The 24,616-nt window shown below is 50.7% G+C and overlaps 1 protein-coding gene across 2 annotated transcripts in view; it reads right to left on the minus strand.

The window, feature by feature from the left end:
* SLIT1 (slit guidance ligand 1) overlaps positions 1-23,486 on the minus strand; it is a 170,395-nt gene extending 146,909 nt beyond the window's left edge. The window contains exons 1-2 of one of the 2 annotated variants that reach the window (XM_025466773.3): positions 23,061-23,485; positions 580-651 (exon numbers count right to left, since the gene is read on the minus strand). In XM_025466773.3, coding sequence (XP_025322558.1) covers positions 580-651; positions 23,061-23,257 — 269 coding nt within the window. In that variant the 5' untranslated portion in view covers positions 23,258-23,485. Of the gene's footprint in view, positions 1-579; positions 652-23,060 lie in introns of both variants that reach the window. The other variant, XM_049103508.1, reaches the window with a different exon arrangement.
* Positions 23,487-24,616: the final 1,130 nt, after the last annotated feature.

A 24,616-nucleotide genomic window follows, 5' to 3' on the forward strand; every position in this document is an offset into this window, starting at 1 on the left:
AAGAAAAAAAAAAAAAAGAAGAGGAAAAGACATAGAGACTTCTTTCTATGCATACACAGAGGAAAGGCCATGTGAAGACACAGCAAGAAGGTGGCCAAGAAGAAAGGCCTCACTGGGAACAACCCTAATGACACCTTGATCACAGACTTCTAGCGTCAAGAACTGTGAGATAATAAGTTTCTGTGTTTAAGCCACTCAGTCTGTGGTCTTGTGCTGTTGGCCCCAGCAGACTAAGCCAGAGACCTAAAGCTTCCTCACAGTCGACCAGTCTTCCCTCATTCCAGAACAAGACTCCCTATCTGTCCAGCCCAGGTCCTGCTAGGCAGCAGCCACTGGTGCCTATGCCACACCCAATTTTTCAGCCGTGTATGAGGTCATGGCTGCTCAGGCTCAGGACTCACCATGACTTCCATTCCACCTCCCTCGGGGCCTCCGAAGGTTGACTCCACAGGGAGGGGCCCATGGTGGCCTATGACTCTACAACCCACAGCTAGGGCTCTGCCTCGGATGCACAGGGCCATGGTCAAGGGGGGAGGGGGCAGGAGGGAGGTAATGAGTGGGGCCGCAGCCCATACTCACAGCACTCGCAGCTGCTTGAGCCCCACGAAGTCATTTTTGTGGATCCGAGTGATATTGTTGCCATTGAGTTCCCTGGTGGAGGAAAGAAAATGAAATAGTAAGATAGTAGTGAAATGCACAGGGCAGGCCACCAAGCCAGGGCTCAGCTCCACATTCCCTCTCCACCAGACTCCAGCCTGTCATCTCACCAATGGGGCTGGGTGCTTCCCAGCCAAGCCCTGGGGCCCTCAAGTCTATGTCAAGGCCCAAAAAGCTGAGGCCCATCTTTGCAGCAGACGTCCAGCCAGGGAAATGCACAAGGCACAGGCTTGCTGCTGGGAGAGCTGTGGGAGCTGAAGTCATGGCTTTTGCCCAGAAAGAGCTCAGGCTAATTGGACAGCCAAGACATTCATGCAAGGAATTTGGAAACTAGCCAACTGGAGGCTATTCAAGAGGATCCCCCCATCTATAAGGTGAGGATAAAAACTGTGACTATGTCACTGGGTAGCATGGGGCCTAAACCAGTAAAGAGCATGGCCTGTGCTGGGAAAGGGCCCCCTACAGACACAATGCTGTCATCTCGTGGCACAGGCTCCTTGGAGCTGTCCAGATTCTGAGCAGAAGAGAGCCTGGTGGGTCTGGTGGGTCATTTTTAGGAGACTGAGGATGGGGGATCCCTGGGTGGCGCAGCGGTTTGGCGCCTGCCTTTGGCCCAGGGCGCGATCCTGGAGACCCGGGATCGAATCCCACGTCGGGCTCCCGGTGCATGGAGCCTGCTTCTCCCTCCGCCTATGTCTCTGCCTCTCTTTCTCTCTCTCTTTGTGTGACTATCATAAATAAATAAAAAAAATTAAAAAAAAAAAAAAAGGAGACTGAGGATGTGGGACTCAAGCTAAGGCCTAAAAGACTAGGCAGATGTGCCCAGTGAGAGGGATGGGGTGGATGTTCCAGGAAAGAATACCCCAGAGTATCTGGGGGCTGAGGGACGAGACAGGCTGGGCGTCGGGAACTGGGGGAAGCAGGGTTGGGGGAATGAGAGTCCAGATCACAGGGGCCTGTGAAAGCAAGTAGAGGAGCCAGGGAGCCAGGGAGGTCGGAAGGCAGGAGCCCACCACAAAGTCAGGGAAGGAGGGCAGGGTCGAGGAGGGGAGGGGGCCCATTGTCTGGATCCCAGGGCCAGCCCTGAACTGCAGGGGCTCCTCCCCACACACCACCCTGGCCTCTGGCCCATCCCCCTTTCCAAGGATACACATGTTCCTCCTTGGCCCTATCAAACCATGACCTGGGCACTTTAGACAGGGACCCCACCTTTAAGGCCATCTGGCCCCTGCTGAGCCTCCCAGGGAAGCTCACTTGCCTCTGCCAGGCTACTTCTCTTCACAGGGAGCTAGTGCAGCCTTGGAAAAGCAGGTGCTCCCAGGAGGCAGCTACTACACTCCCCAGAAAGTTCTTCTACTAGGCCACACACAGCAAATCTCAATCAGGCCTGCCCCACACCCAGCTGTCACCTCCGCATTTCATCTGCCTCCCTGTGGCAGCTCCGTGTTCACATCCACGCCACCTCCTCCACTTTCTCACCACGTCACAGTCACTTATGTGCTTGGCAACAACGTAACTACCCCCATCCCAGCGCACACATGCACACAAGGGCACACGCATGCACGCGTGCACACACACACACACACACACACGCAATGTTCCCCTGCAGCCCAGCTTCCTCACTTACCAACATGGGTCAACCCAAATCCCAGCTACTTTGAAAAACAGCAAGGTCCCTCTCCTGTAAGCATGTAGGAAGTGTGTTTGGCCTAGACAATGATCTAGAGTTGCATCTACTACAAACCACATATTTTAGTTTTCACATACTCCAGAAACCAGGCTCTGTGTACACCCTCGTAAGGGGCTGGAAAGTAATTACAGCACCCAACTTACAGATGAGGAAATTGTGCCTCAGAGAGGTGAGGTGTCTTCCAGAGGTCACCAGCTGGTCAAAGACAGAGCAGAGATCTGGACATGGCCGTCTGATCCTAGGGCCCAGGCTATTTCCAGCAGGCCAGGTCCTGTCTGGTAACAGGACCTGACTGGTAACAAGCTGATAACTCATTCAACCCATCAGTCTCGCTGCCCTTCCCCTGAGCCTGGCTCCTGATCCTAAGGAGCACCTGGAAAAACTCATTCCCTGCTCATCTCTTTTCTAACAGGATCTCTCAGAGGGGCTTGAGGCCTCTCTAAGGAAATGGAGCCACTGAGGAGCACCCCAGACCAAGCTGTTTCCCACCCTAGATGCTGTGAGGAGGCCCTCTCCACCTGAGACAGGTTCTTTTCAACCTGAGGGTCTTTTTTCTTGAACCAAACATTCTTTCCTGAAATAGCCACCCTTCGGCCTCACCTGCACTGCACCCCAACCCACCCCTTCAGCACACAGTCGTGCCTCAAGCTTCGAGAACTTCCTCAACAAGCCCTCAAACTGGTTCCCTCTGCAAGCAGGGCTGGTTTCCTGCCAAAACTTTCATCCCCAAACCCAAAACCACAAGGAATTTTTGAATGTTTTAATTTTTTGATTATAAAGATCCATCAGCACTGATCACAAGAGCAAAAATGTTAAACTTAAATGGATGTCAACAGGAATGCCTGGGTGGCTCAGCGGTTGAACGTGTCTGCCTTCAACTCAGGGCATGATCCTAGAGTCCCGGGATCAAGTCCCACATCAGACTCCCCACAGGGAGCCTGCTTCTCCCCTCTGCCTGTGTCTCTGCCTCTCTCTGTGTGTCTCTCATGAATAAATAGATAAAATCTTTAAAAAAAAAAAAAAGTCTACATAGTATTTGGTTTCACAGATGTGCTGGAAGGTCAACCGAGTGTTGCTCTGTTGACGTCTATTAATTTTTTTATTTTAAAGATTTTATTTATTTATTCATGAGAGACACAGAGAGAGAGAGGCAGAGACACAGGCAGAGGCAGAAGCAGACTCCATGCAGGGAGCCCAATGTGGGACTCAATCATGGGTCTCCAGGATCAAGGCCCTGGGCTGAAGGCGACGCTAAAACATTGAGCCACCCCAGCTGCCCACTACATAGACTTTAAAAGAGTACAAATCAGTTTGTACTGACAGGGAAAGATGTCCATGATACAGTTTGTGGTAAAATGGTCACAAGACAGCTTGTATTCTATGAGCTCATTCATGCAAAATCCCACACATGTCCATCCTGTTATGTGCATAGAGTGAGGTCCCTGGTGGCTATTTACCACATATTCATGCCTATAACTGCTAAATGGTGACTTTAGTTTCTTTTGTACACTTTTCTGCACTGTTTGAATTTTTAAATTATATCTATATTTTATAAGCAACGTAATATTCAAGTTATTGCATTTAAAAAGAGTAATATGGGGTGCGTGGGTGGCTCAGTTGGTTGGGCAACTGGCTCTTGATTTCCACTCAGGTCAAGATCTCAGGGTCCTGGGATCAGGCCCCACATTGGGCTCTATGCTAGGTGTGGAGCCTGCTTGGGGTTCTCTCTCCCTTTATCCCTCGCCCACCTATGCACACTCTCTCTCAAAGAAAAAATTAAAGAGTAATACGTGTACATTGTTGAATTGTTTCAATTTTCTGAAGAATAAAAAAAAAATCACACATAAATTCATCACCTAGAATTAACCCCTGTTAACATTTTGGAATAGTTTCTTCCAACCCTGTTTTCTTTGGACACAATTTTTAAATGGTTGAAATAATTTAATAAATACTTATTGAAGACTTACTGTTTGTAAAGCATTTTGCAAGGTCCTGAAGATATGAGGATGACTGAGATATACATGGTCTGCACTCCTTCCACAAGGTTCTACCCTGTTCATTCCCCACTGATGATTTTTGACTGGTCATCAATTATCCCTGGATTTAGATCTATCAAGTTACTGGGGCATTCCCTGATCCCTGGTTACTGGACACCTGAGTTGTTTTGATATCGTTCAATTATAAACACCACCGCACAAAGTATGGTGGAGAGAATACATTCCTAGTAGTGGAATTACTCAGTCACAAGTCGTGAGGACCTGACAATTGGCTCATTCCTCCTCATGGCAACCACATTTAAGGCAATTGACTTCAATAATTGTTCACTTCAGAGACAACAAAACTGAGGCAAAGAGAAACGTTAAGACTTGTCTGAACAAGGCAAGGCCCAACATGGAAGTCAGGAAGGAATCCCTGAGGATGGAATTCCCTGAGGTGGGTCTGGGTGGGGTGGAGGGCTCACAGGGACTTCTGGTGTCATGTCACAGTCACATGCCTCTCTTCTCACCCTTTTGTGCCAGCCCCACTGCTCAGACTCTGGACCCCTCCCTTAGCCCACCCTCTTCCCCACCCCTCCTCACCTCCTCACTTCCTACACCCCACTCCACCCCTATGCAAGAAAAGACGTAGGACAGACAGGCAAACAATGAGGCAAATACAGCCTCTCTCTCAGGAGGCCCTGCTGCTTCCAGACAAGAATGTCCACAGACACCTAAGCCCACAGGCCCCTGCCCAGCCCAGCCCATCAGCCTTGCTCTCTAACCCAGGAGCCAAGTGCCTCCTCTCAGGGAAGAGCACTCTGGAGGCAGCCCAGGAGGCAGAGGCAACTCCCATCAGGCACCAGGGCTGAGGGCTGCTGCTAAAAAGGCATTGTCACCACTTGGGCCCAGGAAATGACCTCCCCTGGGCAGCCCACCCTCACTCGGTCTGCAGAGCAGCCCATCTGGACCGAGTTTCCAACGTGGGCCAACCACTTCCCCTCAAAACCTCAGGAGAGGCTGCGGGAATGAGGCAAGGAGGTCACTTTTCTCCAGGGCCTGATTCCTCCAACAGGTGGTCCTTGAGTGTTGCCATGGAGACTCCCTCCCCAGCGAGCTGCCTGGGGAAAAAAGAAGCTGGGAGAAGCTGCTATGACCTTAAGACCTTTGCAGCCAGAGCAGTCAAATGGGGTAGGCCTCCAGCGCAGTTCCAGGCCTGGTTTCCAGGAAGAACCCTGACCAAGAGCTACCCAGGCTCCCTGAGGTTCTTGCCACCAGAGTCTACATCCACCTCTCCTCACCACTGGACACCCACTATGTGCAGGTTCTGAGCCTAATTCCACACACCCTTCATCTCACTCCATCCTCACCTTCACAGTGAGGTGAGTCGTGTTCTCTCCACTTTGCTAAGGAGAAAACTGAGGCACAGACCTGGTGAAGCAATTGCCCAGGGCAACTTAGCTAACTAGGGGTAGGGCTGGGATCGAACCCAGGCCGATGTGATTCCATGTTCTTTCCCCCAATCATGATGCCTCCTGCCAACTCTGTCAAGCCCACCCCTCACCCTAAATGCTCATGAGAAACAACTTGGAGGCTTTGGGTAGGAAACACTGGGGCTCTGTACAAAGACCATGTGCTCTGCCTAACCGGCAACATCAGGGGGTCCTCATCCGGCTGAGCCATGTGTGTTCCTAGTGGCTAAGAGCTTAGCCTTTGTGCCTAAACTGTCCAGCTTCAAATTCCTGCCCTAGCTGTGTAACCTTGGGCGTGTTGCTTAAATGCTCTATGCCTCAGTTTCCCCATTTGTACAATGAGGATAATGACAGTAACTACTTCTTAGAAGTATGGTGAGATGTAAATAACGTAATATTTCTTTCTTTTAAGATTTATTTATTTATTTATTTTAGAAAGGGGCAGACAGAGGGAAAGGGAGAATCTCAAGCAGAATCCACACTGAGCCTGGAGCCCAACACAGGACTTGATCTCAGGACCCCAAGATCACAACCTGAGCCAAAACCAAGAGTCGTCCACTTAACCAACTGAGCCACCCAGGCGCCTCAATGACAATATTTCTAAAACACGGAGAGCAATTCCTGGCACACACAAGGGCTCTTTGCATCAGTATTATGTGCTGTGATTAATTCACTGCTACTACTGTTGCGGAGGTTTCCCTCAAGGGCTATGGCTCCACCAGGAGGACGGTGCCCCAGGCTCCGCTCAGGCCGGTGCAGGACAGGCAGCCCCCTGAGCCGGGGGTAGCCAGCAGCTACCCGTGCCCTGCAGGCGCCAGGACGCTAAAGCCCAGGGAAGATGGCCTAAGACAGTTCTCTCTCTTCCAAAAGTGAGGGGTGTGCATCCATCCTTCTCCCCCAGAAGGAAATACACTCCAGTGGCAAATGGCCCTGATATCCATCAGCTCCTGTGTGGTCTTACCCTGAAAGAAAAGCCTCAGTGGTAAAAGGTTTTGGAGAAAATCCTCTGAGGCGAAGTTACCAAGATAAAAACAAAAACACACAAGGATTTCTTAAATCCTCTCAGGAAACAAAACTCTGATCCCCAGCACCTGGGTGTTTGGTGATAAACGGAAAGAACCCCTTCGGATTTCTGAACGCTGCAGGAATAAACAGCCTGGGTCCCTCCTGGTGTGTCCTGGGGGTCCCACATGCCTTGCGAGCATTTCTTGCCCTTAGAGCTCCGCCACTTCCAGCACCAGTTCCCTAAGGGACCAGAACCTTCCCACAGTGCCCCAAGCCTGCGTGGCCATGGGGAGGCTGAGGCCCAGGGATGCTCCGAACCCCTCCCTGCTGGATCTCCAAAAAATAAACATGCAGCTCTGGCTGGAGCTGAGACAGGTGTCTGGGCTGGGGAACTGTACACCTCGGCTCTGTCCTTTGAAATCTTAACCTGGCCAAATCCGGGGCAGTGAGAGCCTGCAGTCAGAAGGGAGAACGGAGGGGGTCCTACCCAGCCAGGGCCCCCTGAATGACAGGCTGAACACCCCAACCTGCAGGCCGCCCAGCTGCACACCCATGCCATTGCGCCTGGAGTGCCTGGAGCCCCCACAGAGCCAACTAACTGGGTGCCCCACATCCCCTCTGGCTCCCCTCCAATCTGTTCTCCTAGCCACAGCCAGAGGCATCCTTTCAAGATGCAGATCTGATCGTGTCACTCCCACTTAAGCCCTTCAATGAATCCCCATTGCTCTTGGAATTGATACAAAAAATCTCCTTACCAAGAACTACAAGGCCCACGTGGCCTGCTCCACACGCTGCCCGCCCCCCTGCCCCCCCCCCCCCCCAGTTCTGATTCGCTCCCTCCTGGGCAGGGCCTTTGAACTGCCATCCCCTCTGCCTAGAATAGTCCTTCCTCTTTGCCTGATTCCAACTTTTTCCTTCCAGCTGATCAAACTCCCTATAACAGGCCTGCAGAACACCCCCCAGCCCCTCCTCTGCAGCACCAAACAGATTTGGATTTGGGAGCTTCCTTGACTGCTATCTCAGCCCCTACATGAATTTATAAGCTACTTGAGGACATGGATTGTGGTTTCTTTTTTCTTTTCTTTTCTTTTCTTTTTCTTTCTTTCTTTTTCTTTTTTTCTTTTTTTTTTTTAAGATTCTAGTTATTTATTTGACAGAGAGAGAGAGCACAAGCAGGGAGAGTGGCCAGCAGAGGGAGAGGGAGAAGCAGACTCCCCACGGAGCAGGGAGTCCAATGTGGCTCGAGGATCCAGGACCCTGCGATCATGACCTGAGCTGGAAGCAGACCATAACTGACTGAACCACCCAGGTGCGCCCTGTTGGTTTTTTCTCAGTATTGTATCCTTAGGGCCTAACACTGTTAAGTGGCACCTCACAGATGCTGCAGGAAGTAGTTCTTGAATGCATGAACAGATTTGCATTAAAATGGACATATTCCAAACAGGATGTGCTGTGGGGGTTTTACATTTCCCTGCCCCCCAACACAAAGAAAAAAAACTACACTAATTAAGAAATGTTCTTCCTTGGAGCACCTGGGTGGCCCCAGTTGGTTAAGTGTCCAACTCTTGATCTCAGCTCAGGTCTTGATCTCAAGAGTTGTGAGTTCAAGCCCCGTGTTGAGTTCCACGCTGGGAACTATTTAAAAAAGAAAAGAAAAGAAAAAGGAAAAGAAATGTTCTCCCTTATCAAATCATTATGTTGTACACCTGAAACTAATCTACCACTGTATGTCAATTATTTGACTTAAAAATAAATAAATTGGGGGGGCACCTGGCTGGCTTAGTTGGTAGAGCATGCAGGTCTTGATCTCAGGATTGTGAGTTCGAGCCCCATACTGGGTGTAGAGATTACCTAAAAATATTTTTTTAATAATAAATTTTTAAATAAAAAAATAAAAGTTAAAAAAAGAAATGCTCTCCCCAAATGGATATCCACCAAGAAAAGCTCCACACACAGAGGATGCTGCTGTGTTACCAATGACTTCCCACAGAGCCCACAGGTTAAAAGACTGCTTTTTCCTCAGCAGCTCTCAGAGGAAAATACCAGCCTTCAGGACTTGAGCTGCTCTGCTCCTCTGCTTCCTTCAACACACCAGCACTCCTGTCTCAGCCGGAGCCTTTGCCCACGTTGCTCTCTCAGCCCAGAACTGCCCAGAACAGTCCTGCCCACCAACACAAACACCTGACTGATCCCTAATGCCCTTCAGGGCTTCAGTTGAAACACCTGTTCTTTTTTTTTTTTTTTAGATAGAGAGAGAGAGAGGCAGAGACACAGGCAGAGGGAGAAGCAGGCTCCATGCAGGGAGCCCGAAGTGGGACTCAATCCCAGGTCTCCAGGATCACGCCCCAGGAGGAAGGTGGTGCTACACCGCTGAGCCACCTGGGCTGCCCTGAGACACTTGTTCTAGACCAGCCTCCCGGGTGTGTTCACTCGGCATCTCCGCCAGAGCTGGGATTGGAATCTGGAGCTGTGTGCAACACGCAGTCCTTTGTGAAGGCCAGTCTCTCCTGCCAGGTTCACAGGGGCAGATGCCACATCTGGTTTGCTCCCTGTGTAAGCCCAGCACCCTCAACACAGTAAGTGTTCACTGAACAGAGAGAAAATAGGCTGAAGGAGCGACCCTGCCCACGAGCCCAGCTGCTGCTGGCATATCTCAGCCGAAGTGCAGCACACACTCCCATCAGCTGGCTGAGCCTTGCCCACAATCCTCAGGCACCGGCAGGTCAGGGTCAGGAGCCCCCCAAGCCCCTCACACCCCCCACACCGAGCAGAGCCCACAGGCCTGGAATCAACCCCAGCCCTGGGACTGGCCTCCAGCACACCACTAGTCAAGAAGCCCCAGGGATGAGTACCAGGGGCTACAGTCCCACTCTGCCCTGGGCTCCTGAGGACCTGTCTTGTCACCTTGGCTTGAATACCAGCAATATGTGTACTATCACAACCAAGCTAATCTAAGCCTTAGGATAGCACCTGGCTCAAAGGTTTATTATCAGTTCTGACTCCTGTTATGAAGAGACTGAGGCATAAAGCATTTAAGTAACTCGTTCAAGATCAGCTAGCTGGTAAGGAGGTTGAGGAGTCAAGCCCAAGCATGTCTCACTCCAGGGCCCAGATCCTTCTTTTTTTTTTTTCCTTTTAATTCCAATAAAATATAGATAACAAAATTTACCACTTTAACTAGTTTAGGTGTGCAGTTCAGTAGTGTTAAGCATATTCACATTGTCGTGCAACAGATTTCCAGAGATTTTTCTTCCTGAAAAACCAAAACTCTGTTCCCATTAAACAATAACTCTTCATTTCTCCCTCCCTTTGACCCTGGCAACCACCATTCTGCTTCTCTGTCTCTACAAATTTGACTATTTTTTTAAAAGATTTTATTTATTTGAGAGAGAGATACAGAGAGCGTGAGAGAGAGAGAACACAACCAGGGTAGAAGGGCAGAGGGAGAGGGAGAAGGAGAAGCAGGCTCCCCATTGAGCAGGGTCCTGAGATCATTACCTGAGCAAAAGGCAGACACTTAACCGACAGGGTCACCCAGGTGCCCTGTGAATTTGACTATTTTAGATACTTCATATAAGTGGAATCACACAGTACTTGTCTTTCTATGACTGGCTTATTTCACTCAGCATTAATGTCCTCTTTGCAGCATATGATGGGATCTCCTTCCTTTTTTAGGGCTGAAGAATATTCCACTATCTGTGTGTCTATATCATATTATGTTTATCCATTCATCTGTAGATGGACACGTGGGCTGCTTCCACCCTCTGAGGGCTTTTATGAATAATGCTGCGATGAACATGGGTGTACAAATATCCCTGAGACCCTGTTTTAAATCTTTTGGGTGTATATCCAGAAGTGGACTTGCTGGATCATATGGTAATTCTATTTAGTTTGGGGGAGATCATCAGAATATTTTCCAGAGGGGCTGCATATTTTACATTCCCCGAAATAGTACACTGGGGTTCCAATGTCCCCACATCCTCACCACCAATTGTTATTTCCTGTTTTTTGATAGCAGCCATCCTGATTGGTATGAGGTGGCCAGGGACCAGGTGTTAACCCCAGTTCTGTGGTGTGTACTATTCTGAGGTTCAAACTGCACCCCAGTCTCTTTATTACCAAGGCCTGCCCTTTTGCCAATCCCCTTTCCAGGTCTGGGGCCCACCCCTAAAGCACAGCCTGCAGCCAGTACCCCACTGTCAGCCACCAGCCTCTGTGTCCATTGCCTGCCAGCCCTCTCTCCACTCTCCGCCTACCCCAGGCCCCTAACTCCCTGACACTGACCTCCACCTGTAACACCACTGCCCCCGACTCTGCTCACCAGCCCTACCCTGAAGCTGGACACCCCTCCCTATGCCAGCCTGTACTTGGGTCCACCCTGTAAACATGTATAGGTTGGGCTCAGTCATGGCCAATTTGCCTTTATGCTCCTGTGCTAAGCCCTATAGGGGTTTTATAGGTGCTGAATGAATGTTTGATAAATGAATGAATGAAAGAAGCCAGGCCTTATGCAGATACGTGGTGCAGTAGTCAGATTTAAAAACTAAACATGTACACGTCTCAGAGCCTCAAGGCTCGGGGACCCTAGGCACCCCACTCACCAGCCTGTGCCCCTGAGCAGATGATGTGCCTCCCCAACCTCTCCTCAGCAGCAGAGTGCTGATATACCTTCCTCCCGGGACTGTTGTGAGCAGGGAAAGGGCAGTGGAGGGTAAAGCATCACTCTGGGCCTGGCCCGGGTGTGGGGCTCTCTGCGGTGATTGCTGACACCACCACAATCCCTCACTGCCACGCTCCTCCTCTGACCCATATCCTCCACCCCCAATTGTCTGGCTCCTCCTTTCCAAATCGCCCCCCTCCCCTGCACGCTCTGGCCCACCTGCCCCTACACTGCCAGCTACTGGCTCTGAAGCCCGCTCCCCCTCAGAGCTCCTGGTGTTCTGTCCTCCCACAGATTTCCTCACCACCCACTCGCTCCCCAACCATCTGCCTTCGCCTCCCACTTCTCCCAGGAAACCGGCTGCCCAGCTTGGCTGGTGACCCCCACCACAGGTCCAGAAGCCGTCCTCAGCCCTCGTCCTCAGACAGCCTGGCTGCTCTCCCAGGCTAAGCCTCCCCACCTCCAAACTCCTCTGGCCTGGGCAGCAACTACCGAGCCAGGTCCAGACCCACAAACGGCCAGGAGCTCCTCCAGTCTCTCCGCCTTCTTCTTGTTGCCTGCCCTCTTTTTTTTTTTTTTTTTTTCTTAATTGAGGTATACAACTGACATACAACATTATATTAGTTTCATTTTTTTTTTTTTTTTTTTAATTTTTATTTATTTATGATAGTCACACACACAGAGAGAGAGAGAGAGAGGCAGAGACACAGGCAGAGGGAGGAGCAGGCTCCATGCACCGGGAGCCCGACGTGGGATTCGATCCCGCGTCTCCAGGATCGCGCCCTGGGCCAAAGGCAGGCGCTAAACCGCTGCGCCACCCAGGGATCCCCATTATATTAGTTTCAGGAATATAACATTTTGATCAGATATCTGTATATATTGCAAAATAATCAGCGCAGTAAGTCTACTTAACATCTGTCACTTCACATAGTTACAATATTTTTTTTTCTTGCGATGAGGACTTTTAAGATCTACTCTCTTAAAAAAAAAAAAAAAAGATCTACTCTCTTAACTTTTTTTTTTTTAAGATTTTATTTATTTTTTCATGAGAGACACACATACACAGAGAGAGGCAGAGACACAGGCAGAGGGAGAAGCAGGCCCCATGCAGGGAGCCTGACATGGGACTTGATCCCACGTCTCCAGGATCACGCCCTGGGCTGAAGGCAGTGCTAAACTGCTAAGCCACCTGGGCTGCCCTTAACAACTTTTAAATATACAATACAGTATTATTAACTGCAGTCTCCATGCTATACATTACCTCGCAGGACTTTACTGACTTTATAACTGGAAGTCAGTACCTTTTGCCCACCTTCAGCCACTTCACCTCCTACCACTTTAATGTGGGCAAAAACTAAAGGTAATTTCATGCATCAACCAAGGATGTACTTTCCTCACCAGGAAACCCCCAGAAATAAGCAGTGTTTCTCAGATTGTGCTCTGGGCACCTCCTGCCTCTGAATCACCTGAACTGCCTTCGCCCAAAACCTGCTGAATCAACATCTCTGGGATGGGTCTCAGAATCTGCATTTCATACCAGCTTCCCAGGAAATTCTTTTATTTTTTTTTAAGATTTTATCTTTGTAAGTAATTTCTACACCCAACATGGGGCCCAAATTCACAACCTGGAGATCAAGAGTTGCATGCTCTCCCAACTGAGCCAGTTGGGTGCCCCCCCAGTAAATTCTTATTCCCATTGAAGTTCCTGTTCCAATTCCTCCCCAGGAGGCCCTGCCAAACTGTCTCTTTAGTCCACATACTCTACAGAGCAACCAACCCCTACATCTTTTTCATGTAGCTGATTATTGGCAATTCAAACAAAAGACGTACATGCCAGCTTTGTGGCTTCCCCTCCAGGATCAGCCACCTTGCCTACATTTACTCCATTCACAAGATCATTCTCCCAGGCTGGAGCCTTGAGGCCCCACGACCCTCCTATTTTCTCTCTCTGCATTTCTACCTTGGTCCAGATCTGCTTCCTCCTGCGGCTCGGCCTCTGTGGCTTAACTCCATGAGGGCTGTGGCCATAGCCTACTGCTGCTGTAACAAATTACTACCCGCTTTGGGGTTTAAACCAACACGAATGTATTATCCTACAGCTCTAGAGGCCACTTTTGGCTTATGGTCCCTCCGGTCACCACTCCCACCTCTTGCTTCCATTTCTCCAGGGTTAATCCTCCTGCCTCTCTCTTATAGGGCCCCTGGGATGACGGGCCTACCTTAATCATGCAAGGTCATCTCTCATCTCAAGATCCTTGACTGCATCTGCAAAGCCCCTTGTGTCATGTGAGGTAACATATCCATGGGTTCCAGGGATTGGAACACAGACATCTCTGGGGACCATGATTCAACCCACAATAACTTTATTTTCTAAAGCAAAGATCAGAAATATAAAATGTCTTAGCAAGTGTTTAAAAAAAAAACTCATTGAACACACATTTTTTGAGCACCTACCACGTACCAGGCAATAGGAATACAAAGGTACATGAGACACCGCCTCTGCCCTCAGGAAAATCAAAACCCCAGGTACCCATCAAACAAACCAGCTTCTTAAAAAGCAATAAAGTGCTCTCCCCTACAGAAGAATTCCAATTAATAAATGTAGAAGGAATGAGGGAAATAGAAAATCAAAATTGGATAATAACGGTTGCAGGCAAGATCCGTTAATGGGTGCTAAAATTAGAGGGTGAGAATATGAGGACAAAAAAGGCCATGGCAGTCTCAACATATCTCCCCCAGATATTTAGTAACTGCAGATGCGAACTCAGGGAAGAAAACTGGCTGCACCCCATCTTCACCAAGAGACTAAAGTTAACACCACCAGCAATGAGATGTATCAGTGTCATCCCAATAGGATGCCCTGAGAAGGGCACACCATCCTTACGTCCTTCCCGTCCAAAATCCATAATCTCAATCCAGTCCGGAAGAAACACCAAACAAAGTCAAACTGAAGAGCATTCTACAAAATAATTTACCAGTACTTGTCAAAAGTGGTCATGTCATGAAAAGCAAGAAAAGATTAAGAAATTCTCACAGACTAAAAGGAGAATAAGGGGAAATGACAACTAAACACCACGTGGAATCCTGGACTGGATCCTGGAACAGAAAGAGGACATTTAGTGGAGAAGCTGGTAAAATGCACATAAAGTCTGTAGCTTAGTTAATAGTCTTGTACTAATATTAATTCCTTAGTTTTAATCATTGTGCTCTAGATAAGAAAGATGTGAACACTAGGGGAAGCTGGGTGAAGGGTACATGGCAACTCTCTTTGCACTATTTTTGGAACTTCTCTGCAAGTCTAAAATTATTTTTAAATACAAGTCTTCAATTTTTTTTAAAGAATAAAAATACAGCAATGGCAGCTAAACCACTGTCATAGACAAGCCAGAAATCATAGTCACCGTCACCATAACCAACTGGTCTCCCCACTGCCAGCTGGTCTCCTGCTCCGTTTATTCTCCACACCAAAGCCAGACAACAGAATGTCTTAAAACACTATTTTGCACTTGTCCCCCTCCATTCAAAACCCCTGGGGGTAAGTGCTCAAAGGATCTTTTCAAAAGGACACAGAAGCAGCTTGAAGGGGCTTCCACCAGCCAAACATCAAAATAAAAATAACTCAAAGAATAAAATAATAATTCATGAGTCCATAATGTTATAAACAGAAAAACAGATGGAGGAGAAGGAAAAGTTCCTTCTTACAGTAGAATGCCAACTAATAAACAGAGAAGAAATGAGAAAATTAGAAATGTCTCAGCAATGGGTGTTAACGCTAGTGAGAGTTTGATGAAGAACAGGATATTTACATCACCTCAAAGTACCTCCCCACAAATGACTTATTAACAATAAAAGGGGAAATAGTCACTTTTTGGCAGAGAAGCCTGGCAGACACCCACATACCAAGTGATCAAAATGAAAATCACAGTGTTGGACGAATTGACATCATGTATCTTGTGACATGACCCGTTGAGAAGGGCAGGACATCACTAACTTAGCACGCCTGCCAAAAGGACATAACCTCAGTGTAATGATAGGACAAAGCAGACAAAGCCAAACTGAGGGACCTTCTATGAAATAAATGGCCTGTATTCTTCAAAAGCATAAAGGTCAAGAAAAACAAAGAAAGGCCAAGTAATCAGTCCAAATTAAAGGAGACTAAAGAGCTGTGACAAGTAAATGTCACGTGTGATCCCACACACACCTTCTGATCATCCCAGAAGGCACTGTTGAGACAACTGATGTAATGCAAACATCAACAATGAAGTAGATAACGGTACTGTATCAGTGTTAAATTTTGGGATGTTGATAGCAGAGGGAGACCATCTCAGCAGACTCCCCACTGAGCACAGAGCCTGATGCAGGGTTCCATCCACGATCCATGAGATCATGACCTGAGCTGAAACCAAAAGTCAGATGCTTAACCAACTGAGCCACCCAGGCACTCCTAATCTTTTGTTTTCATGTTTTTTTTAAGTAAACTCTATGCCCAACACCCAATATGGGGCTTGAACTCACAAGCTCGAGATCAAGAGTCACATGCTCTACTGACCAAGTGAGCCAGGTGCCCCCCAACCTAATCTTAAATAGTTCTGAAAAAATTGTGCATGTGCATAATACATGATAAAGCAAATGGGGAAAAATATGAACAATTGAATCTGGACAACAGATATATAGGAGTTCCTAATACTTTTGTTGCAACTTTTCTACAAATTTGAAATTTTAACAAAATAAAAAGTTACAACAAGCACAAAGGATTCTTTGGAGTAATAAAAAAAATTCTAAAACTGGATTGTGAGGGGATCCCTGGGTGGCTCAGAGGTTTAGCACCTGCCTTCGGCCCAGGGTGTGATCCTGGAGTCCCGGGATCGAGAACCACATCAGGTCCCTGCATAGAGCCTGCTTCTCCCTCTGCCTGTGTCTCTGCCTCCCTCTGTCTTTCTCTCTCTCTCTCTCTCTCTGTCTTTCATGAATAAATAAATAAAATCTTTAAAAAAATAAAACTAGATTGTGGTGATGTTTGCACAACTCTGGAGATTTTTTAAAATCCCTGAATTTTAAGAAAGCATTTTTATAAAAATTGTATATACACACATACTCCTTCTGGTGGCTCCCTATTTCCCAGCCCCATGACCTGATTGCTCACCCATTACTTTAATCTCCTCTCTCAGAACTCACCAATACTAATGTGCACCCCACGGGCTGGATCCGCTCCTTACTCTCCTCCTCAAATGTATGGCACACACCTTCTGATGTCCCAGATTCCCCCACCCTCGCTTTAGCTCTGTCTGTCCCTGGGTCTTGCCCAGCCTCAAGCCCTATCAGCGCAGGGGTTCAGCCCTTCCTTCCCACCCTCACGCCCATCTCCTCATCTCTAACAATGATAGAGTACTTTCTACATGCCAACATTATTCTAACCACTCTACACGGAGGTTTGTTTGTTTTTTTTTAAGATTTATTTATTTATTCACAAGAGACACAGCAGCAGAGACATAGGCAGAGGGAAAAGCAGTCTCCCTGCAGGGAGCCTGATGCAAGACTCGATCCCAGGACCCCGGGATCACAACCTGAGCTAAAGGCAGATACTCAACCACTGAGCCACCCACATGCCCCTGCATAGAGTAATTTTGTTCGAACTCACAGCCCTGCAAGCTAAGTGCTATCATTGGCTCCACTTTACCAATGAAGACACTGAGTCACTAGTGAGCCAGCTGGGATCTCTCAGGTGGTAGTCGCTGGAGCCAGGATTCAAAGTAGGCCATTCTCACACCAAAGCCTGTGCTGGTGCCACTGTGCTCTGCGTCCCTACAGACATCTTTACACATTTGTTCTTCTGCAGACAGACCTTTCTCGCCCACCAGCCTGCAAGCTCCCTGGGGAGCGGGTCCACACTCTGGACCTCTCTCAACGCTATGCACACGGCAGGTGCCCAACAGCTGTTTGTCCGCCACAGGCTGGGTTCCAGAAAGAAGAGGAGGGGGGTCGTAAACTCCATCAAAAAGAAGAGCCAGTTCTCCACCCCCAAGCACAGCCCAGCTCCCTGGCTACTGCCCAAGGCCCGGCCGTCATCTGCTCTGGGTAATAAGTATTTGTATGGCGATAATTACAGCATTTGGGGAGAAAATCCCATTAAGCAAGAGCCCTGCCGAGCTGCTAATGCCGGCACAGAACTGGAGGCAGCAAGTCCGCCAAGCTCCCGTCTGCTTCCAATAATGCAGGAGCTGCCTGTCCCCGCCGCCCTTCACCCAGCCCCAAAGGGCTCGGCCACCCCTGCTGGCAGCCTCTGGCAGCCAGGGCCACCAAGCACCAGCCCCTTGCCTCAAAGACCACACCTCGGAGGCAGGGGCGGGGTTCGCAGGGGATCTGGAGCACCAGTGGCTGCAGAGTGAGGGAAGAGGGAGCAGGGCCATGCTGGGATCCAGCCCTGAGTGGCACCCCAGTTCCTTTCCTGTCCCTGCAATCCTGTCACCTTAAAAACAATAATAATACTACCATTTACGGGGCACTTGCTGTGTGCCAGGCCCATCGCAAAGCGCTGCTTCCAGCACTGCTGTGGTTAATCCTCACAATGAGCCTGGCAAGCAGGTCCTGTCATTGTCTCCACGTTAAAGGCAAGGAAACCTGAGTGCTGAGAAGTCACACTTTCCTCCAGAGCACTTACCCCAGTTTGCAAATATGTGTTTATTCTCACATTGTGCCATTCATCATTTCCTCCCTTGCTGGACTAAAATTCAGAGAGAGGCGGTTTGGGTTTCTGTGCGGCACTATTCACTTGGTGCCATGCAGACATTCGATAGACAGCTATCTGTTGAATGAATTAATTAAGCTCCATAACTTGTCCAAGGTCCCCCCAGCTGCTGAGTGGCAGAGTGGGCCTAACGACGCACACAGTCTGGCTCCAGAGTCATGCCATCACACCATCTACCCTGCAGAGAATCCCTGCATGCTACCACCCTGCTCCTTTTTCCAAACTGCAGGAGCCAGAGACAAAGATGCCCAGGGACAAGGAAGGAGCACTCTGCGTAGCCAGACTCCAGGACAGCGGCTTGCAGCACGGCCAATTCACATACTTACCTCCCAAACTCTCTCCTACCCCACCAAATCCTCAAACCTTTGCTTGAGCTTCTCAAGTAATAAAAATAATAATAACATCATCTAGTTAAACCACAAAGCATAGGGATCCCTGGGTGGCTCAGCGGTTTAGCGCTTGCCTTCGGCCCAGGGTGTGATCCTGGAGTCCCAGGATCGAGTCCCACATCAGGCTCCCTGCATGGAGCCTGCTTCTCCCTCTGCCTCTGTCTCTGCCTGTCTGTGTGTGTGTGTGTCTCTTATGAATAAATAAACAAAATTTTTAAAATAAATAAATAAATCACAAAGCATTTTCACATACCAGCCCTGTGCCAAGCATGCCACCAGGCCCTCTACAATGCCTTTGCTCACTTTACCCTCATCATCAACCCACAACACAGTCATCATTCCCTTTTATAGATGGGGAAACAGAGTCTCATAGCAGATGGAGTAACAGCACCAGGGGCCCGCCACCAGTCATGCAGAACCCAGCAATGAGCCCAGAGCACCTGCTACTGGAGACACAAGCCCCACCTAGATGCAGCCACCCCTGCACAGCACAGGTCTCCACCACAGGACACCACAGTGTAGACATGGCTTCCGTCCAGCCCCCTGATCCCTCTCCATGACCACCACCCAATCATTATTTGGCATTCCAAACAGGCTCCCAAACAATCAGTCCGGGGAAGTCTTCCTTGGGCATGACCACCAAGCCCCATCTAATGGGGCTTCCAGTTTTAGGGGACCGAGCCAGGAAAAGGCAAGGACCCTCCATGCCTCTGCAGCAGGCAGGGAGCTAGGGCAGTGGACGAATTGGCCAGGATGCAAGAGAGTGGGCCCCAGAAATTGACAAACAGCAGACAATACTGGGCTGGGGGTGCAAATGGAAGGCAGTAGATCTTCCCCAGGGCCCGTCCTGGCCTGACCATCCTCAGGCCTCTCTCCTCTCTGCACCCTGTACCTACAAGGGGAATCTGTAGGAAGCCTAGAATACAAGTGCCTGGGGTGGAAGGGAGATGGGGTGTCTCCCCCCGCCCAAACTACACTCTCTTACCACACACTCCTGGATGCTCTAGTCTGAAAGGCTTTTTTAATTTAAAAAAAAAAATTTTTTTTCAACTGAAAGTCAAAGTCCTTGAGTGGAAGAAAAGACAATTAATAGTCGCCATGGCTAGGTCCCTCTGAGCCTGAATTCTACAAAGAGATGAAGCGATCAGGCCTCCTCCACCACACCCCTAACCCTCACTCTGTATTTTAATTGTTCCATCACAGTGAATTATTCAGCATCCCTTCGTCTTCCAGCCCACCAGCCCCACAGCCCCTCTGGCTGAGCCAATTTCCTCAACAACTCTGGGGCCTGCACAGTCTCTTCCCAGAAGTCTCCGCAGCACACCAATTTCTTCCCACTTGGGGTGATAGGCCTGGACCCAGAGTTATGGGATACAGGACCATAAAGTTGTGGGGCCTCGCAGGCCGTCATAGACACTTCCCAGAAGACAAAAGGCGAATGCACAGCTGCAGTCTCTCCAAATTTCACAGCCTCAGACCTGCTGTTTCGGCCCCCAGGACTGCAAGACACCCATATCGATTAGAAAGAGCATTTGCTACAGTTATTTTAAGTCTGCCTGGGCTCTCACCCTCTCTTTGGGTGTTCCTTTCTTCCTCAAATGGCTATTTCAAGGCCTGCCTGCTGCAAAGGCAGGCTCCCTCTGCTTTCTATATCCTTTCCCCATCCAAGAAGTTTTGCACATAGCAAAGACCAGACACCCCTGGCTCTTCTACAATAATGCACCATGGATTCCATCTCTGAAGTCTCCAAAGGGAAAATCCAGAGAAGGCTTCCTGACTCTTCCCAACCTTCCCAGCCTCAAGTCCCATCACTTTCCAACTAGACACAGCATGCTGCAGCCCAGGGCCAAAGCTAGTCTGTTCACCCATCAGGCTGGCATAGGCACACCTGCAGGCCTTTTGCTCATGCATCCCCTCGGCTTGGGCTGCCTACCTTCTCTGTTTAGCAGGCTCCCGCCAACCACTATTGGGTCCCACCAAGTGCTGATAAAATGGCCCATCCTCTGAGAAGCACCTTCCCCTCAAGAAAAGTGCTTCCCACCCCAATGCTCCCCATCACACTGCCAGCCTGACCCTCTCCCAAAAGCTTTCAGTTAGGTGTCCCCTGCCCAGGCCTCTTGAAGGCACCCCTTGAAGGCAGGGACATGTTCACTCCCTGCTGGAGCCTCAGAGCTGAGGGCAGTTCCTGGTTCTGTGAACATTTGCTGAATTAAATAATAAGACTCTTCTCCTGATTCTATCATAATAATGCCTCTCACTCAGTGAGCATCATCATGAACCAAGCACTTTCCACATATTATCTTCAGTCCTCACCAGAGGACTGAACCAGAGACTTTAGTATCAGCAGCCCCATTTTCTGGATAGAAAGTAACTAAGCTCAGAGAAGTTAAGTCACTTGCCCAAGGTCACACAGCAACCTAGCAGTTGGAGCCCCGACTCTTTCTTTTGTTTTTGTTTTTGTTTTTTAAGATTTTATTTATTTATTCATAGAGACAGAGAGAGAGAGGCAGAGGAGAAGCAGGCATCATACAGAGAGAGCCTGACGTGGGACTCGATCCAGGGTCTCCAGGATCACACCCCGGGCCACAGGCGGCGCTAAACCGCTGCACCACCAGGGCTGCCCCGACTCTTTCTTTTGCACTAGGAAACTTCACTTCCATTCCACTTTGATTATAAGAGAGCTCAAGAGTTCCTGAACATCAAAACAGATACTGTCCTCAAAACTAAGGATGGAGAGAAAGAGCAAGGAATGAGATAATTTCAAGATTCAGATCCAGAAGCAAAGGCAAGGTGCTACTGTGTGTCAGACCTAGGCTGCTACCAGGGTAACAACTGCAGGAGAAATGCGCTGTGGATGAGGCAAAGCAACAGAGAACAGGTCCAAAGTGAACAGGTGTGGAGGGTGACCCTGCAACCTCAAGGCTCCTCTGGGTAGATTTCTGCCCCTCAGTCCCTCTCCACAGCCACAGAGCATAATGCAACGGCTGCCCCGTGGCCACACAGGATAATGCACAGGAAACTTGATTTGGTCCGACCTCTCTCCACACAGCATCTCTCCCCAGCCCCACAACACACACTGGCCTCACACTCTCTCTCCCTCTCTCTCTCTTTCTCTCTCTCTCTCTCTCCCTCTCTCTCTCTCTCTCTCACACACACACACACACACACACACACCAATTCCCATCTAGATTGCATCTAGATTGCAAATTCTCTGAAACCTCCACGGGCATTTTTCAGACTCAGCCAAGAAGAGTCTGGGGCAAATGTGTGCTCACTAATTGCTGACCTTGGTAGAGAGTTTGATCCAGGAGACAGCACTCCCCAGGGTCAAATTTCTGCTCTGGCCAGCTAGAAGCTATGAAAATGTACTCAAGTTATCAAAATATGTATGCCTTTCCTGAGAGCCACTGCCATCGCCCAGGAGTGTGGGCAGGAGTATGCAGGTTTCAAAGGAGCCAGCAGCCTTCTCCAAAGTCTGGTTCAAAAATCTCTTGAGGCAGTCACCTCTGTAGGCAGCACAAAGGCTCTGCATGTGACCAAAAATCCACACGCATGGCCCACGTACAGGGACTCTTACAACCTCCCATTACTGAGGTGACACTACAGATACTAGGAATTCACACATCACACATTCTGCAGGAGAATCTCGGAAAGCAAATTATATAGGTCCATAAACACACACGCACACACACCCTACAAAGCTCTCTGGGTCTAGAAAGGGCTGAGTTTCCTCAAGAATTTAGAAGTAAGAGACAGGGGAAGAGAAATGGGTTTTTTTTTTTAATGACTTTTCATGGTCAGTGTCTCCACTGCAGGCTCCTGACCTCCCGGCGTGATTCACAGGGCTCCCAGACCAACTCACACCTACCCCCTTTCCGGGTGTCGATGTCACAAACCCCAGACCCCAAACCCAAACCCCTCAGGTCCCATTGTCTGTCTGGGTTGGGGCTGGCTGGGTGTGAGGTGGGGGGCCAGTGCCTGACACCTGCAAGAGAAGAATTCTTAAGGCTCTGGGGCAAACAATGGCGAGGACGGGGAGGACTGGAAACTTCAACTCCATCCCATGCTGCTGCCCATCCCCTGCCTCTAGCCCTCAGCGCCCGGGCCGCGCTGGAAGCTCGGAACACAGCCCAAGCCCCACGTGCCCGAAAGGAGATGCGGCGCCCGGCAGCGTGAGGAGCTGCCCCCCGGGGGCCAGGAAGGCTCCCTGGCACCAATCCCCGGGCACCCCGGGGGAGTAAGGTGCTGGCGCGGGGGGAGGGCCTGCCCGGGCCGCGCACGGGGTGCAGGTGTGAGGGTGCGGCGGACAGCCCCGCCGGGGCCCTTTGAACCCCGGGGAAGGGAGAGAGCGAAGCGCCGGCTCGGTGGGGAAGGACCCCGCGGGCACCGGCCGGGCCTGCCCGCCCCAGCCCCCCGGCGTCGGTGGGCGCCACGGCGCGGCTGCTGCGGGCTGGGGCCGTACTCACAGGCGCTCGGTGCTCCGCGGGATGTTCTTCGGGATGGCCTGCAGCCCCGCGCCGTGGCAGTCCACCGTGGCGCCCGTGCAGGTGCAGAGCGCGGGGCACGCCGTGGCACCCAGGCGCCACGCGGCCGCCCACAGCAGCAGCCAGAGCTCGGGCCGGACGCGCCGCGCCGGGGGCCCCCTCCGGGGCGCCAGCGCCATGGTGCCCTCGCCGCGTCCGCTCGTGCGCCGGCCCGCGGCAGCCGCTGACCATCCCCGCCCGGGGGCCTCCAGGTGCAGCCCGGGCAGCGCCGCCCTTAGGGGCTGGGAGGCGCCCTGCTCCCCCGAGCGACGGCGTCCGTGCGCGGACCGAGCGAGGGCGCCTTGGCGGAGGGCGCTGGCTCCTCCTCGGCTCCTCGCCGGCGGCGTCTCCCGCTCTCCCTCCCTCCAGCTCCCAACTGACTGCTGCGAGGAGGAAAATGGGCAGGCCCCGCGCGCGCACGCACCCCGCGCACACACGCGCAACCACACACTCACACCCGCACGCTCGCTCTCACCCAGCAGTCATCCATCAATCGAAAAGCACACATCCAGGGCCAGACTCCTCCCCGCCCTCCCCCGCCTCCCGACCACCGCTCGGCGGCCGCGGCGAGCAGCGTAGTTTCAAAGGTGGAACCTTCGAGGCGCCGCGAGCCGTCAAGGGGCTGCGGGGGGGGGGGGGGGGTGAGAGGAAGGCCACTGCCCGACCTGCTCAGTCTTGGCCCTGGCCAGCTGCGCACCCGCACACACCCGCACACACACACACACCCCGCGAGTATGTGCACACTTAGACGCACGCGCTCAGAACGCGCAGCCTGGGCGGCTGGGCCAGAGTGCGGAGGGAGAGCTTATCCGGCCGCCTGCACCCCCCTCCCGGGGCCATAGATACGCTTTCCCCGACGGCGGAAATGCTTGCCAGGCCGGCCAGGCTTTGGGAGGCTTCGTCAATACTTGGTGAAAGCAAACCCCTTGCCCCGGTCTCTAAGCCACCTACCTTACTTAGCCTGGGACTTGGAGGGACGGAGCCCGGCGGTGGGGGGAGGGAATGCACAAAAGCCCTAAGCCAAATACTGTCTTCTCGCCCCCCTCCACCAAGATGACAGCAGCCCCACTTGTCTGATGAGAAGACCGAAGCTAGCTGCACCCAGATGAAAATGACTCTGATTTGGACGTTGGCACCCCGGGGAGATGTTATTTCTGCGCATTGGGCTACCCTGGCTTCCCGGGTGGGAGGGTGGGGGTTGCAAAGTATCAAGGGGGGGGTGTTTGGAAATCCAGCAAATATCTTCTTCCACTCACAGCAGCATTCTTCCGTTTCTGGCAGATGAAAATGAGTATTCAGTCCTGCCATCAGAGGACTGCAGGAGGGCTGGAAGAAGGCTGGGTGGCCTGCTTGGGGGAGAAGCTCCACGGGACACCATTGTCAGACTCCAAACTTTTAGCCTCCTTCAGGCAGTGACTTTTCTTACTCTAAGGCAGGTGTAGATATGTGTGCGAACAGGACATCCATAGGGAGAGAACGAGCCTCCAGCCCAAAAAAAA

Source organism: Canis lupus, chromosome 28 (genome assembly GCF_003254725.2).
Source record: "Canis lupus dingo isolate Sandy chromosome 28, ASM325472v2, whole genome shotgun sequence".
NCBI classification, from domain to species: Eukaryota; Metazoa; Chordata; class Mammalia; order Carnivora; family Canidae; genus Canis; species Canis lupus.